This window comes from Monodelphis domestica, chromosome 8 (assembly GCF_027887165.1).
Source record: "Monodelphis domestica isolate mMonDom1 chromosome 8, mMonDom1.pri, whole genome shotgun sequence".
Lineage (NCBI taxonomy): Eukaryota > Metazoa > Chordata > Mammalia > Didelphimorphia > Didelphidae > Monodelphis > Monodelphis domestica.
The window spans coordinates 33,031,549-33,044,373 of NC_077234.1; the positions used below are offsets into that span (position 1 = coordinate 33,031,549).

Consider the following 12,825-nt stretch of genomic DNA (forward strand, 5'->3'; position numbering starts at 1 on the left):
AGGAACCATGGGAGATTCAAGACGGGGTGAAAAGGTTTGAAGGAGCCACTATGGAGAGTGGGATGGTGAGGTGATGAGATATAGGAGTTTTGTAACATAAATATTTATCATGACTCAGTCAGACCAGTTGCATGATTTTCTTCACCAATAAGCAACATATGGGTAGCAGTTAAGGCTAGCACATGGTGAGAGTAATCTGAGGCTTAGGTTTAGCAGGGCACGATTGGATATACGATAAGAGAGACAAGGGACCTAAGAGAAGAGGACAGTGTAGAGCTAAACTGGCTCAACTTGAACTGGTTACGATAGGGAAGAAGAGAAGGTGTCAATTGGGGGAATTAACCTTGTGGAGAACTCAAGGGATAGGGGATCAAAAGGGTCTAAGGATAGTAGGTCACAAGTGTGACTAAAGAGTAGGGTTTGGTAAGGGAAGGCAGAGAGAGAGGAGGAAAGCCAAAAAATTGTGGTTAGATAAGGAGATTTTAGAATTTTTGAACATGGAAATGGTATATTTTTGTGGGTCACATAAAATACAGGGCTATGCCCAGCTTTGTATGGGACCTGAACAATTAGGGTGTTTAAGGGTGTCACTATGTTTATTGAAGTCCTCTAGCATACGGCAGAATTTGGGGCAGAAAGAGTGTGAGTCAGGGATTGAATTCATTGAAGGAGACTATCTTGGAGCGCTACAGACAACAGCTACCAGAATTTTGACTGGGCAGAAGATGTGTACTGGATGGATCTCAAAAGAGAAAGTGACAGTGGGAGGAAGGACCTCAGACTGTGAGCTGATGGGATGAGTAAAAAAAAAAGACTTTTCAGAAGGGAGCCAGGTTTCAATAATTACTAGAATATGGAAAAGATGGAAGAGGAAAAGACTTAAGCTGATAAGGACAAATTTATTGCCTGTGGAACAGGCATTTCAGAGGGCACAGTGGAAGAAGGTTGCTTGAGATTTGGGGTGGGAGGGTGGATGGGGACAGGAGCAAGGAATAAGATGGTAGGGGATGAGGAATGAGACTTTAGCCTGGAGATCAGGCGGGAGACAGCACAGCAGGAGATGGAAGACCGACAATCAGATGAAGATCATTCTCCCTCACACTGAGATGAGGCAGGAGATTAGAATCAGGTAGGCACAGCAAGAAGGTAGAGGTCCTATGAAACAAGGGGAGATGGAAGTTGTCCTAGGCCACTCTTCTTCTGTTCAGTAGGAGATGGACAGCACAGGACAGATAGACGGCAGGTCAGGGGCTGTTTCATTTTTGTCCTAGTATCCCTAACACTTAGCACAGTGCCTGGCACAATGGAGATTCTTAATATTTATTTGTTGATTGGTTGATTGTGATTACAAAAACATTCATCTGGTTTTCACCAAGAGTGTATGCTCATATTTGCCTCATTCTGAGACTATGATCAAGCAAAAAACAAAACAAAACAAAACAACAGTTTGAAAGAAAAGAAATGGCATCATATTGTTTTGTATTATTTAACAACCACTTTTATGTTTCTTTTAAAGAAACCATTTAATGTTTCTTTAGGGACCATTTGTAGTGGTAAAGGAAGACTTTTGTAGTTTCAACATACTGAAAAAATTGACTTCAACATCGCCTTCCTGTTGAAAGCAACCCCTGAGAGTATTTAAACTTAGTGTTTACTTAGCACTTAGTATAACTGTTCAGGAAGTCGTAAATTCAGTGAATAAATAACTGCCAGTCGGTTTTGTGACATTTGTATTTGAACTACAATTCCTATAAATTACCCCTACTTAGACTTCTAAATAAAAGGGGGAAAATGGTTTAACTGAATCATTTGCTAGATTTGTAAATTCTTTGAAGGCAAGGTCTGCATCTTCTTGATCTCTAAATAACTCTCACTGCCTATCATAGTGCCATGGTCATAAAAGGAAATCAGTAAGTCTGATGAATGAATTGAATTTGGTTCCAAAATTTAACTGACAGCAGCCTTGTGAGTTAGTATTTTTGATCATTAGTTATGTTTAGTGAAACTGAACTATTTAATCAAGGCTGAAATGAACATGAAATGTTAAATCCCTTCAGATTTCAGTCTATGCTGTGACTTATGGAGATTCAGCTTTAATCAGTAGACAGTTCACACATTTTCACAAACATTTTTACTTAAAACATCATAGGTTAAAATGGACACATTGTACATCTGCGCACTGTTTTAGTAAGGTACAAAAACCATTCTCTGAAAAGCAAAGACTTAAATCACTTGTTTAGTTTCTGTTTTTCCTTTGCTTTCCTCAAGATCCTGCTCAAAACCAACCTCTGAAGGAAGGCTTTCCTGATTCCTCCAGGCGCTAGTACCTTCTCTTCCTAGATTACCTTCCATCTACTTGGTATGTATTTTGCATTGACCTAGATATTTTCCATTAGTCTCCCCCAGTAGAATTCAGGCTGCTCCAGGGACTACCGCACCTTTCTTTTTATCCCCAGAGCTTGGCACAGTGCTTGGCATGTAATTACGCTGGTGGATTGCCTAAATACTCCAAGGATCCACAATATTGTCAGCATGGCTACTCCCTTCATTCTAGTTTCTGTGACACTGAAGTTGTCAAATGGATGATTCTTCTCCACTCCCCTCCTCCTCTTCACAGAACTGATGAACAGATCAGATCTTTTGCTGTTAGGCAGACATAGCTAGCCACAATCACAGAAAAACCATTAAGTGGAAATGCTCTTTTTTTCCATGAATACTGCTAAATTGACACTGTTTCTTTTACTCTGTTCTTCCCTGGCCTTTAACTTCCTGTGTAGACATGTTTCTGATGGGCTCTCTAATGTGGTTCAGAAAACTAAAGCCCACAAGTCTAAAGCAAGTTGACAAACTAAAACTTATTTTTAAAAGGTTGTTTCTAGGAAAGTCTCCCCTTTTTAATTGGTATAATTTGTAAGACGGTAACACAAGTTGCTTCTGACATTGGTCAAAAAAGAAACCTTTTTCAATATCTATTTAGCAAAACATTTTTTCCCTTTAATAAGGAATCTAAAACCTAAGCTGAATGCTTAAAGATGGATTTGCTTTTCTAACTCTACAAATAAGAAAATAGACTTTTTTCCTCCAAAAAAAGCATGTTTAAATATACACATCAGTACTGGAAAAATGTACATAAAAATATAAAATGTAAAATTAGGTTTATAAAGAACTATGGATGGGGACATTTCAATTTAAACACATCCAAAATACATATATAATAGCTGTGCCTTTAGATATTTGGTGATGCTTTGGGATGTTCCTAAAGAATTAATAATTTGTTAAGAGGAAATATATCTTGTGTATTCTCCAGCTTGAAGACAACACGGGAAGAGAACATTAGATAGGGGGAGGAATATTAGAACCCAGAGCCTGCCACCCTAATATGCACCATCAGAGTCCTGAAAATTGAAGCAGCTGAAATCCCTCTTGGGAATTTTTTTTTATATTTCCTAAAAAAATAAAATAATTCTTTAGGACTGAGTTCTTTAGAAGAGCCACATGCAAAATAAATTGTGCTTTCATGTCTTGGTGCCTGGGGATCCTTTTTATGCATTCTCCTTGGCTCCAAGGTATTCCAGTTCAACAGCGGTTTTGGGTCCTGTAAAGGAACCCCCCCTCATCTTCCGGAATTCTGCAGCAATTTCTTCAAAAGACTTGCCTTTGGTTTCTGGAACTTTAAAAAATGTAAACAGAGTAAAACCTAGGAGTATCACAGCAAAGAGGGCAAAGACATAAGGCCCACAAAAATCCTACAGTGGGAGAAGAACAGAGAGAAACACAATGAGTAAGCTATTGAGACCTGCTTCCTCTGGGGTTGATGCAGTCAGCAAACTTGGACAGTGTCAAGCCTCTTACCGCAATGTACTGGAAACTCAAGGCCACAATGAAATTGCAGGTCCAGTTGCAGAAAGCAGCCATGGCAATAGCGGCAGGCCGTGGTCCTTGGCTGAAAAATTCAGCCACCATGAACCAGGGGATGGGCCCAGGCCCAATTTCAAAGAAGCTCACAAAGAGAAAGATGGCTGTCATGCTCACGTAACTCATCCAGCTAAACTGATGCTGAAAGAAAGCGGATGAAAATTTTACCGGTTGAGGTCTTCTGAAAATCTAAACGTAGCCAAGGGGTAACTCCAAGGCCTCTCGCCCATCTCCCTTCAAAGTTGTTTTATCTCCCACCAAATGGGAGATTCTCTCTTTGGAACCACGTCTCAACGCTTTGTGTTTCGTCATAAGACTTTCCACAGTACTTCCTGGGAGGAGAGTCGTCATCCCAGGCATGTTCTGGGCAAGAAGGCCCTGGAAGGCTTTGACCTGGTGTGATGAGCAGGTAGGATGCCTGGCCCAGAGCTAAGCTGATCTCACTTCTTGAAAGTACCCATTTCCATGACCCCCTCTTTTTCATGACTGTAATTTACAGACATAGACAATATTTACTCATCCAACTTAATGAAGAAATTAAGCTCTCTTCCAAATCAATTATTCTCTTTGATATTTCCTCCTGCCTTTGTTCTCAAAGGCGACATCATATTTTTAAAGAATAATATGCCACATTGAGCAAGTATGTGTGACTAAAGAAAAAACCTTGACCAACCCCAAACTCACCAACAATACGAGCCCCACTGTCATGGCAACGGCACATACAAGCATCCCTGACAAGCCCACCAGGAATAGGGAACGTCGCCCTGCTCTCTCCACAAGGAAGACCTGGGAAAGTTAAAAAAAAAAATTAGAATTTTTTTAAATGGAAAGGCTGCTGTATATGAGGTGAACTTGCCCTTGTGTCGTGTTTTTGCTTCCAAAGAGCTTTAATGTCTATAGATTCATTTAATGGTTTAAGGTGGGTAGGGGGAAGACAATATTTCATTTCATAGATAGGGAAACTTAGATGAAGAGAAATAAAAGAATTTGTCTAGGAACAGAAGTTCTCAATACATACTAAATTTCTACTTCTCTGAATGGCTGGCACTTCAATGCCTCTTTCACTGAAATTCTCTTCTTCCTCTTCCTCTCTAAATTAAGGCATTCCCTGGAGTTCTCTTTTCCTTTCCGCTCTATGATCTTTCCTTTGATGATCTCAGTTGCTCCCTCAGCGTCAATGGTTACCGCCCTGGACGAAGTCTCTAGATATATACATTATTTATTAATTTCTTCTACAAACATTTAATCAATGCCTACTTTGTGTGCAAGGCTTTTGAGAAGATACCACATTTATATAAGACCTATTCCCTAGTCTCATGGAATTTAAGATCTAGTAGAGGGATGAGACCCAAGCCCAGGTAACTATAACACACACTATTCTATGAGAAGTGCTTTAGAGAACCACTAAAAAATGCTATGTGAATCAATAGGGTCATCTGATAGAGAGCTAGAGGAATCTTTAGAGATCATCTAGCCTAACCCTCTTATTACAAGAGGAGAAGCCTAGTAGAAGGGGTGGTTTGCAAACTAGTAGACTTAGGATTTGAATCTAGAGCTTCTGACTCTTGATCTAGTGCTTTTTTTCCCCAAAGAGAGTAAGATTACTGAAGAGTAGAGAGGCAAGGCAAAGGCACCTGGCATCACTTTATGGCATTTGAGTGGGATTTTTAAAGGGTAGCAGGAATTCAATATCTGTAGAGGGAAGGAAAGGGAAGGAGCAATACTAGCAAAGACATGGAAAGGAGAGAACCAGGGAGAATCAGAGAAGATCCGTGTTTCAGTGGGGAGAGGGGAGAAAACAGAATAGTTCATTATGTCTAGCTTGTAGAATGTGTAGCAGAGAAATACATGTTGAAGATGGAAAATGGCAGCAGAATATGGAACATCTTAAATGCCAGGGAAAGGAATGTGAGCTTTAGTAGGCTTTAGGGAGCCATTGAGGATTTTAAACAAAAGAATAACACAACCATAACCATGCATAAGAAATAAGATTTGGGCAATGGTTTGAAAGGAGAAAAAGGGGCTGAGAGTAAGGTCAAGATTTATAGGGAAACCATTGCAACAGATCAAGAATAATAAATAAATAAATAATAAAGACCTCCCCTAGGGTGGAAGTAGGAAAGGGAAGAGACCTAAGACAACTGGGGGAGGATAATTCAAAAAGACTTGATGACTGAATATCAGAGGTGAGAGGTGAGAGAGCAGGAAATATCACAGTAAAGGATTGGAACATGGGAAAGAGTGGTGGCACCATAGACAAATATACTGAATTGATAAATAGAGGCAAGTTTAGGGGAAAGATGAAAACAAAAAGAGTTTTGCACCAGTTAAGTTGGAAGTTCTGGTGGGCCATCTAAATGATGATGAATCTTGGTGATAAGGGCCTGGAGTTCAGAAAAGAGAATCCACGGGATAGTGGAGAGGTAAGTGGATTTTTAAGTCCAAATTCTGGGCTCTTTCTGTTCTCACTGAATTTGTTTCCTTATGTATAAAATGAGGGGGTTAAACTAAATGACCTCTAAGGTTTCTCCTGAATTAATATTTGGGAGTTATTTACATAGTTATAGAGGTTAAATGTATAAGAATGCAAATGATTGTCAAAGGAAAGTGTTTAGAAAGAAAAGGACCAAAACGTATTCTTGTAAACATCTTCCTGAAGAGATTGGGAAGAGGGACGAACTAGCAAAGAAAATATAGGAGTGATTAGAGGGTTAGGAGGAGAAATGGGACAATGTGTTTTTGAACCTAAGGGAGAAGACAAGACCCAGCAGGAGGGAGAAGTAGTCTACAGTGATAAATGATGAGCAGTTAAGGAGAATGAGAACTGAAAAAAAAAAAAGAAATGAATTTCCCTGATTAACAGGTAATTTGGTAACTTATGAGAGAGCAGTTTTAGTAAAGGATTATGGAAAAAGCCATATAGTAAGGAGTCAAGGAAAAATTGAGTATGGAAATTGAGTATTGTGCATATGTATCTATATCTGTAGCTTTCTATCTTTTTAAAATTTTATTTATTACTTTTTTAGAATATTTTTCCATGTTTCCATGATTTATTTTCTTTCCCTCCTCACTCCCAGAGCTGACAAGCAATTCCACTGGGTTGTACAAATGTTGTCACTTGATACCTATTTCTATATTATTCTAGTCTAGTCCCCAAATCACATCCCCATATATACGTGTGGTAAATGATGTCATATGTTTTGCTTTTGCATTTCTATTCCCACAGTTCTTTCTCTCAATGTGGATAACATTCTTTTAAATAAGTCCTTTAGGAGTGTTCTGGCTTGTTGCATTGCTACTAGTAGCAATGTCTATTACATTGCATTTTCCCACTGTTTTACTCTCTGTGTACAATGCTCTTCTGGTTCTGCTTCTTTCACTTTGCATCAGTTCATTGAGGTTCTCCCAGTTCATATGGAAAGCCTCCAGATCATCAGTCCTTACAGCACAATAGTATTCCATCACCATCATATACCACAATTTGTTCAGCCATTCCCAAATTGAAGGGCATCCCCTCATTTTCCAATTTTTTGCTGCCACAAAGAGTGCAGCTATTAATATTTTTACAAGTATTTTTCATTATCTCTTTGGGGTATAAACCTAGCAGTGGTATTTCTGGATCAAAGGGTATGCATTCTTTTAAAGCCCTTTGTTGTATAATTCCAAATTGCCTTCCAGAATGGCTGGATTAATTCACAACTCCACCAGCAATGCATTAGTGTCCCAATTTTGCCACATCCCTGCCAACATTTATTATTTTCTTTTACTGTCATACTGGCCAATCTGGTAAGTGTGAGGTGGTACCTCAGTGTTGTTTTGATCTTCATTTCTTTAACTGTGAGAGATTTAGAACACTTTTTCATGTATTTATTGATCATTTTTATTTCATTATTTGAAAACTGCCTATTTATATCACTTGACCATTTGTCAATTGAAGAATGGCTTGATTTTTTTTTTGTATAATTGACTTAGTTCCTTATAAATTTGAGAAGTTAGACATCTGTCAGATGTTTTTGTTATAACCCCCCAATTGTTGATTCCCTTCTAATTTTGGCTAACATTGGTTTTGTTTATGCAGAAACTTTTAAATTTAATATAATAAAAATTATTCATTTTAAATATAATTATATATCTTTTAAGAAGTTTGACCGAAAATATATGGGGCCACAGATGGACAAACAAGAAGGTTCAAAGGGAGGCTTTTATAAAACCTTTGGGAGACTTAGGCATGCTAATGAGCAAATGGAAAGAAGCCAGTGGCAAGGAGATGAAGGATGCCTGGCAGAGGAAATCATTGATGGCCTAAGGCCATCTGCTATAAAGTGGGGGGTTGGAGGGGTTTCTGGGGGGCAAAAAAGAAAAAAAAGTATTGGAAGCCATACTTCTCTTCTATGCTTCTGACTTTCATTTTTGTTTGCCTTGTGGATATATCTACTCAGAGAATCCCCCATTGCTCCAAATCTATTCCAATCCAAAAAGATCATTTTGCCCTATTCTTGATAATTTCCTGACTTCCTTTTTTTCTTTTAATAGTAATATTATTCTCCTGGCACAATGTCTTGATATTTCCTTCAGCTCCTTCCCTTTCTACCCTCCATCCCCATGACCAATCAATGACTAAGTTCTGTCAATTTTACCCTGGCAAAATCTCTCCCATGCATTTCCTCATCTCCATCTCCATTTCCATGACCTTACTTCAGGCTATCACTATATTCTTCCTGAGTTCTCACCATAGTTTCCTGCTTGTTCACCTTACATTTTCTTTTCTCTAATTCATTTCATATTGTACCAATTAATTTCCCAATTCAGAAAACTTTGAATGGCTCCCAAATGTTTACTGAACAAATTCCAGATTTCTTAGCCCCTCAATTTCAGGTCCTTCTGGCCTCTTTTCCTATCATCAATATTAAGGTTCTCCTCTCTGAAACATGTTCCCATCATTCATTCAACCTGGACTGCATGTTGTTGCCCAAATACACTGTGCACCTTGTTTTTGTGCCTTTGTTTGATCTCTGCCTGGAACACATTTTCTTACCCCACTATCCAGGTCTATCTGTAGAAGTTCTAACTTTCCTTCAATATTTACCTCAAATACCGTTTCTTTCATGAAGTCCTGATCACCATCCTCAGTGGAAATCTTTCATTCTCAATAGTATTTTGAGGGGGCAGCTGGTTGGCTCAGTGGATTGAGAGCCAGACCTAGAAAGGAGGTCTTAGGTTCAAATCTGGCCTCAGACACTTCCCAGCTGTGTGACCCTGGGCAAGTCACTTAACCCCTATTGCCTAGCCCTGACCACTCTTCTGCCTTGGAACCAATACACAGTATTGATTTTAAGATTTAAATAAAAAATAGTATTTTGTACTTTTCTCATTGTTTGTTCCCACTCTACTGTGTATTTCTCTTATCTCTACATATATCATCTCCTCTATTGGATTATTTTTTATTTTTAAAACCCTTATTTTTCATCTTAAAACTGATACTAAGTGTTAGTTCTAGGACAGAAGAGCTAGGAAGTACCTAAGACTAGATTTGAACCCTGGACCTCCCATCTCCAGGCCTGGCCTTCTATCTATTGAGCCACCTAGCTTCTCCCTTCTTCTATTGGATTTAAAGCTCTTTGAAAGCAGGAGTTATCCATTATGATTCCAACAATGCCCTGCACACAGTAGAACTTCAAATATTTGTTGAAAGCCCAAGTTAAATGGATCACAAACTGAATTAAATTGATTTGCACAGCCAAGACCTTTCTCCTTCATGCCAACTGCCTCCGACATTTTGTTCGGTTGAATTGATAAACAAAGTTTAGGCGCTGTAAATTTTAGACTTTTCCTGGTTGATTTGTTACGAGTTCTAAGCTTGTGTTAAAAACTAGTGAAGTTTCCATTGACTCTGATTTATACATTAGCTCAATGACATAAATCCCCAGGACTTTGTCTAGAGCACAGATCTTCAATACTGGCATTAAACATGCACTGGCTTTTCTCCCTCCCATCCCCTGCTGTTGAGTTAAAATGTCAAATGATGAGTGCTGGAACATGGGCGTTCTTCACCTGATCCATGGATCAGAACTTAACTAGGGCAGCGAGTGTGCTAGCCGCCTCTCCTGATGAACTCTTTCTCTGAAAGGATGGAATTTAGGGAATGCTAATTGGCAACCTTGTCAGCTACTCTTCTGGGCATGTGCCTAATTGAAGCTTTTACTTTAAAGATGATCTTGAAAGAGTGCAATTGGCGGAGCCTAGTGTTTGTTGAATGGATTCATTTCCTGCCAGGTGTTGGGGGTCCCCATTGTGAGGGTCAGTGAGCAGCAGAAGGGAAATCCCTTGCATGGTTTTTCTAAGACTAAGCCCATTGAGTGACCTCCTTAACCTTTGGGGAAGCCAACCATACTGAAATAAATAGCGAGAGGGCAGGGGTTGTTAGCTTTTTTGTGGATCATGGATACACAAAATAGTATGGATGTACATATAGGCACACTGATTGCCCTTTGACACTCAGTATGGGGAAGCCTATGGATCTTTTCTCTGAATGATGTTTTAAAATGCATAAAATTAAATATGTAGGGTTACATAGAAAACTAATTATATTTATTAAAATATTTTTAAAAATCCAATCCCCAGAATCTATCCAAGGCTCCTACAAGTCCACAGACTCCATGTTCAGAAGCTCTCAATTGTGCTCTAGGAGAGTTACTGGATTCGGGATATACCAACTCAACACATAAAGGCTCATCTCTTGTATGTCATGGAAACTTCATGTCTGAATTTAGAGCAGATGTCAATCTTTATTATACTCTTATAATATAGTGATCTGGTGAAGCCTATGGACCTCCTCAGAATAATGTTTTAAAGTGCATAAAATTAAAAAAAAACTGATAATATTGTGAAGGAAGCCATTTTGGATATTGAAATATAGCTATCAATGTATTTAAAAAGATAAGTTCCCTTCAGACACTTCCCAGCTGTGTGACCCTGGGCAAGTCACTTGACCCCCATTGCCTAGCCCTTGCCACTCTTCTGCCTTGGAGCCAATACGCAGTATTGACTCCAAGACTGAAGGTAAGGGTTTTAAAAAAAAAATAAAAAGACAAATTCGTAGACTATAGGCTAAGTGCTGGGATAGACAGATTCATCAGATAGATGTGATAATAGTTTACCTATAATCACTAAGGGGAATAAATTTGTAGAAAAGAATAAAAGTATTGGTAGAATCTTTCCAGTATCCTAATATCACTCTGGCGTTATGATTATTTTAAAAATAATTTTCAATGTTGTTGCTATTGTAACACTATGGCATAAAATGAAATGAAATTGTTTCCTTACTCTGGTTGCTTGGTAACAACTTCTTTCGTTCTGAAAAATAACAATTACTATATTCTAACAGTGCTCTCTATTTTTAAAATAAACTCTAAAGTTCATGTCAAGTTGAGGTTGAGTGTCTGCTTGAAGCAGGGCTGGACAGCTACCCAGAGGCAGAGCATGTAAGGGACAGGACATGGAAAAGTCGACTTTGTCATCAAAGAGCAAGCTCAGAGATATAATCACTTTAGACTCGGGATCCTTAGGTAGTTATTGAGACTGCCTTGAAAGCCCAGCAAATATTTTTGGGCTGTAATGAATTCTGGGTTTCTTTACATTTAATTTGATTTTTTTCTAATGAATAATGAATAAATAATGATTTATTTTTTCTAATCTACTTTCCCTCCCATTTCTCCTATCCTGGGTGGTGTGTGTGTGTGTGTGTGTGTGAAAGAATTAAAACCTATGTAATTAATAAAATTAATAAAGAATAGTAACTTCCTGAATTGTGCATGTCCCCCCTCCAAAAGATATTCTGCACCTCTCTGGCAGGAGATGGATATCATTTGTCATCACCAGCCATGGTTGATCCTGTTTGAATAGGGTTCTTAAGTCAACTCTGATTTTTTATACCAATTTCTATCCCTATTTAATACTTCCACTAAAGACTTACTCTGATACCTCATTGTACCAGGAATTCTTGGAGGCTATATTGATAGCTTTGGAGTCATGGACTTGAATTCCATTCCTGCTGCTAATATCTACTGCCTGCCTTCTCTATCTTAATTTTCTTTTCTGCAAGATGAAAATTATAGGCTAAATGTCTTCTGAGTTTCTTTCTAATTTGATACATGATTAAACCACACACTGGCTTGGACACATCTTAAATCTTACCATTTCTCATATATTATCTTCATATTTGTGAAATGAAATTCCTCTCTTTAATCATAGCCTCCTGTCCTTCCATCTCTTTGTCCACCTCATTCCTAACTCTATTCTTCACCATCACTAGCGTCTCCAATCCTTCCACATCTCTTAGTTTTTCCAGTTTATGAACCCTTATTCTCCTCTCACTTTCCTCAAAAATTTCACCCTATAGTTAACTCTTTCAACTCTAGGCTGGCTTCCATCTTTGAAGACATTACCCTCTTGTACCATCTCCAAAGCCTGACTCTGTGTTGCCAACAGTGCCCACCCACCTTCTCTACTTCTACTCATGTTCTGATGAAAAGTGTTAGAGAAAATTTCACTATCCTGTTGCCTGGATCTACTACAAACTTGATTCTTAAATGGATCCTTATTGCAAAGCAATCCATTTATTCTTCTTGGGTTGCCACTTTATCACACAATATTCCTTTCACTCTGATTGGATTATAGTCTTCCTGAGGGCAAAAACTGTGTTTCAAATAGTTTTGAATTCCCTTCTCCCTGTGACTACCAGATACTTCATAAATGTTTTGCTTGACTGAATTTGGCCTCATTTAAGTCTATGTCTTCAAAATGTCCCCAAATGACCAGGTGAAAGCGAAAATTTTAGGCAAACCAATTATGTAGTCTCCTGTAGATTAAAATATCCAGATGTTCATTGACTTCAACAGTTGTTTTTCTTTA

At 38.5% G+C, this 12,825-nt stretch overlaps 1 protein-coding gene across 3 annotated transcripts in view; it reads right to left on the reverse strand.

Moving 5' to 3' along the window:
- Positions 1–2,116: 2,116 nt before the first annotated feature.
- SLC2A2 (solute carrier family 2 member 2) overlaps positions 2,117–12,825 on the reverse strand; it is a 36,029-nt gene continuing 25,320 nt past the window's right edge. For all 3 annotated transcript variants that reach the window (XM_056808050.1, XM_001363314.3, XM_056808051.1), the window contains 3 exons: positions 4,600–4,701; positions 3,853–4,056; positions 2,117–3,746 (listed from right to left, as the gene is read on the reverse strand). In XM_056808050.1, the coding sequence (XP_056664028.1) occupies positions 3,543–3,746; positions 3,853–4,056; positions 4,600–4,701 (510 nt within the window). In that variant the 3' untranslated portion in view covers positions 2,117–3,542. The remainder of the gene's footprint in view (positions 3,747–3,852; positions 4,057–4,599; positions 4,702–12,825) is intronic.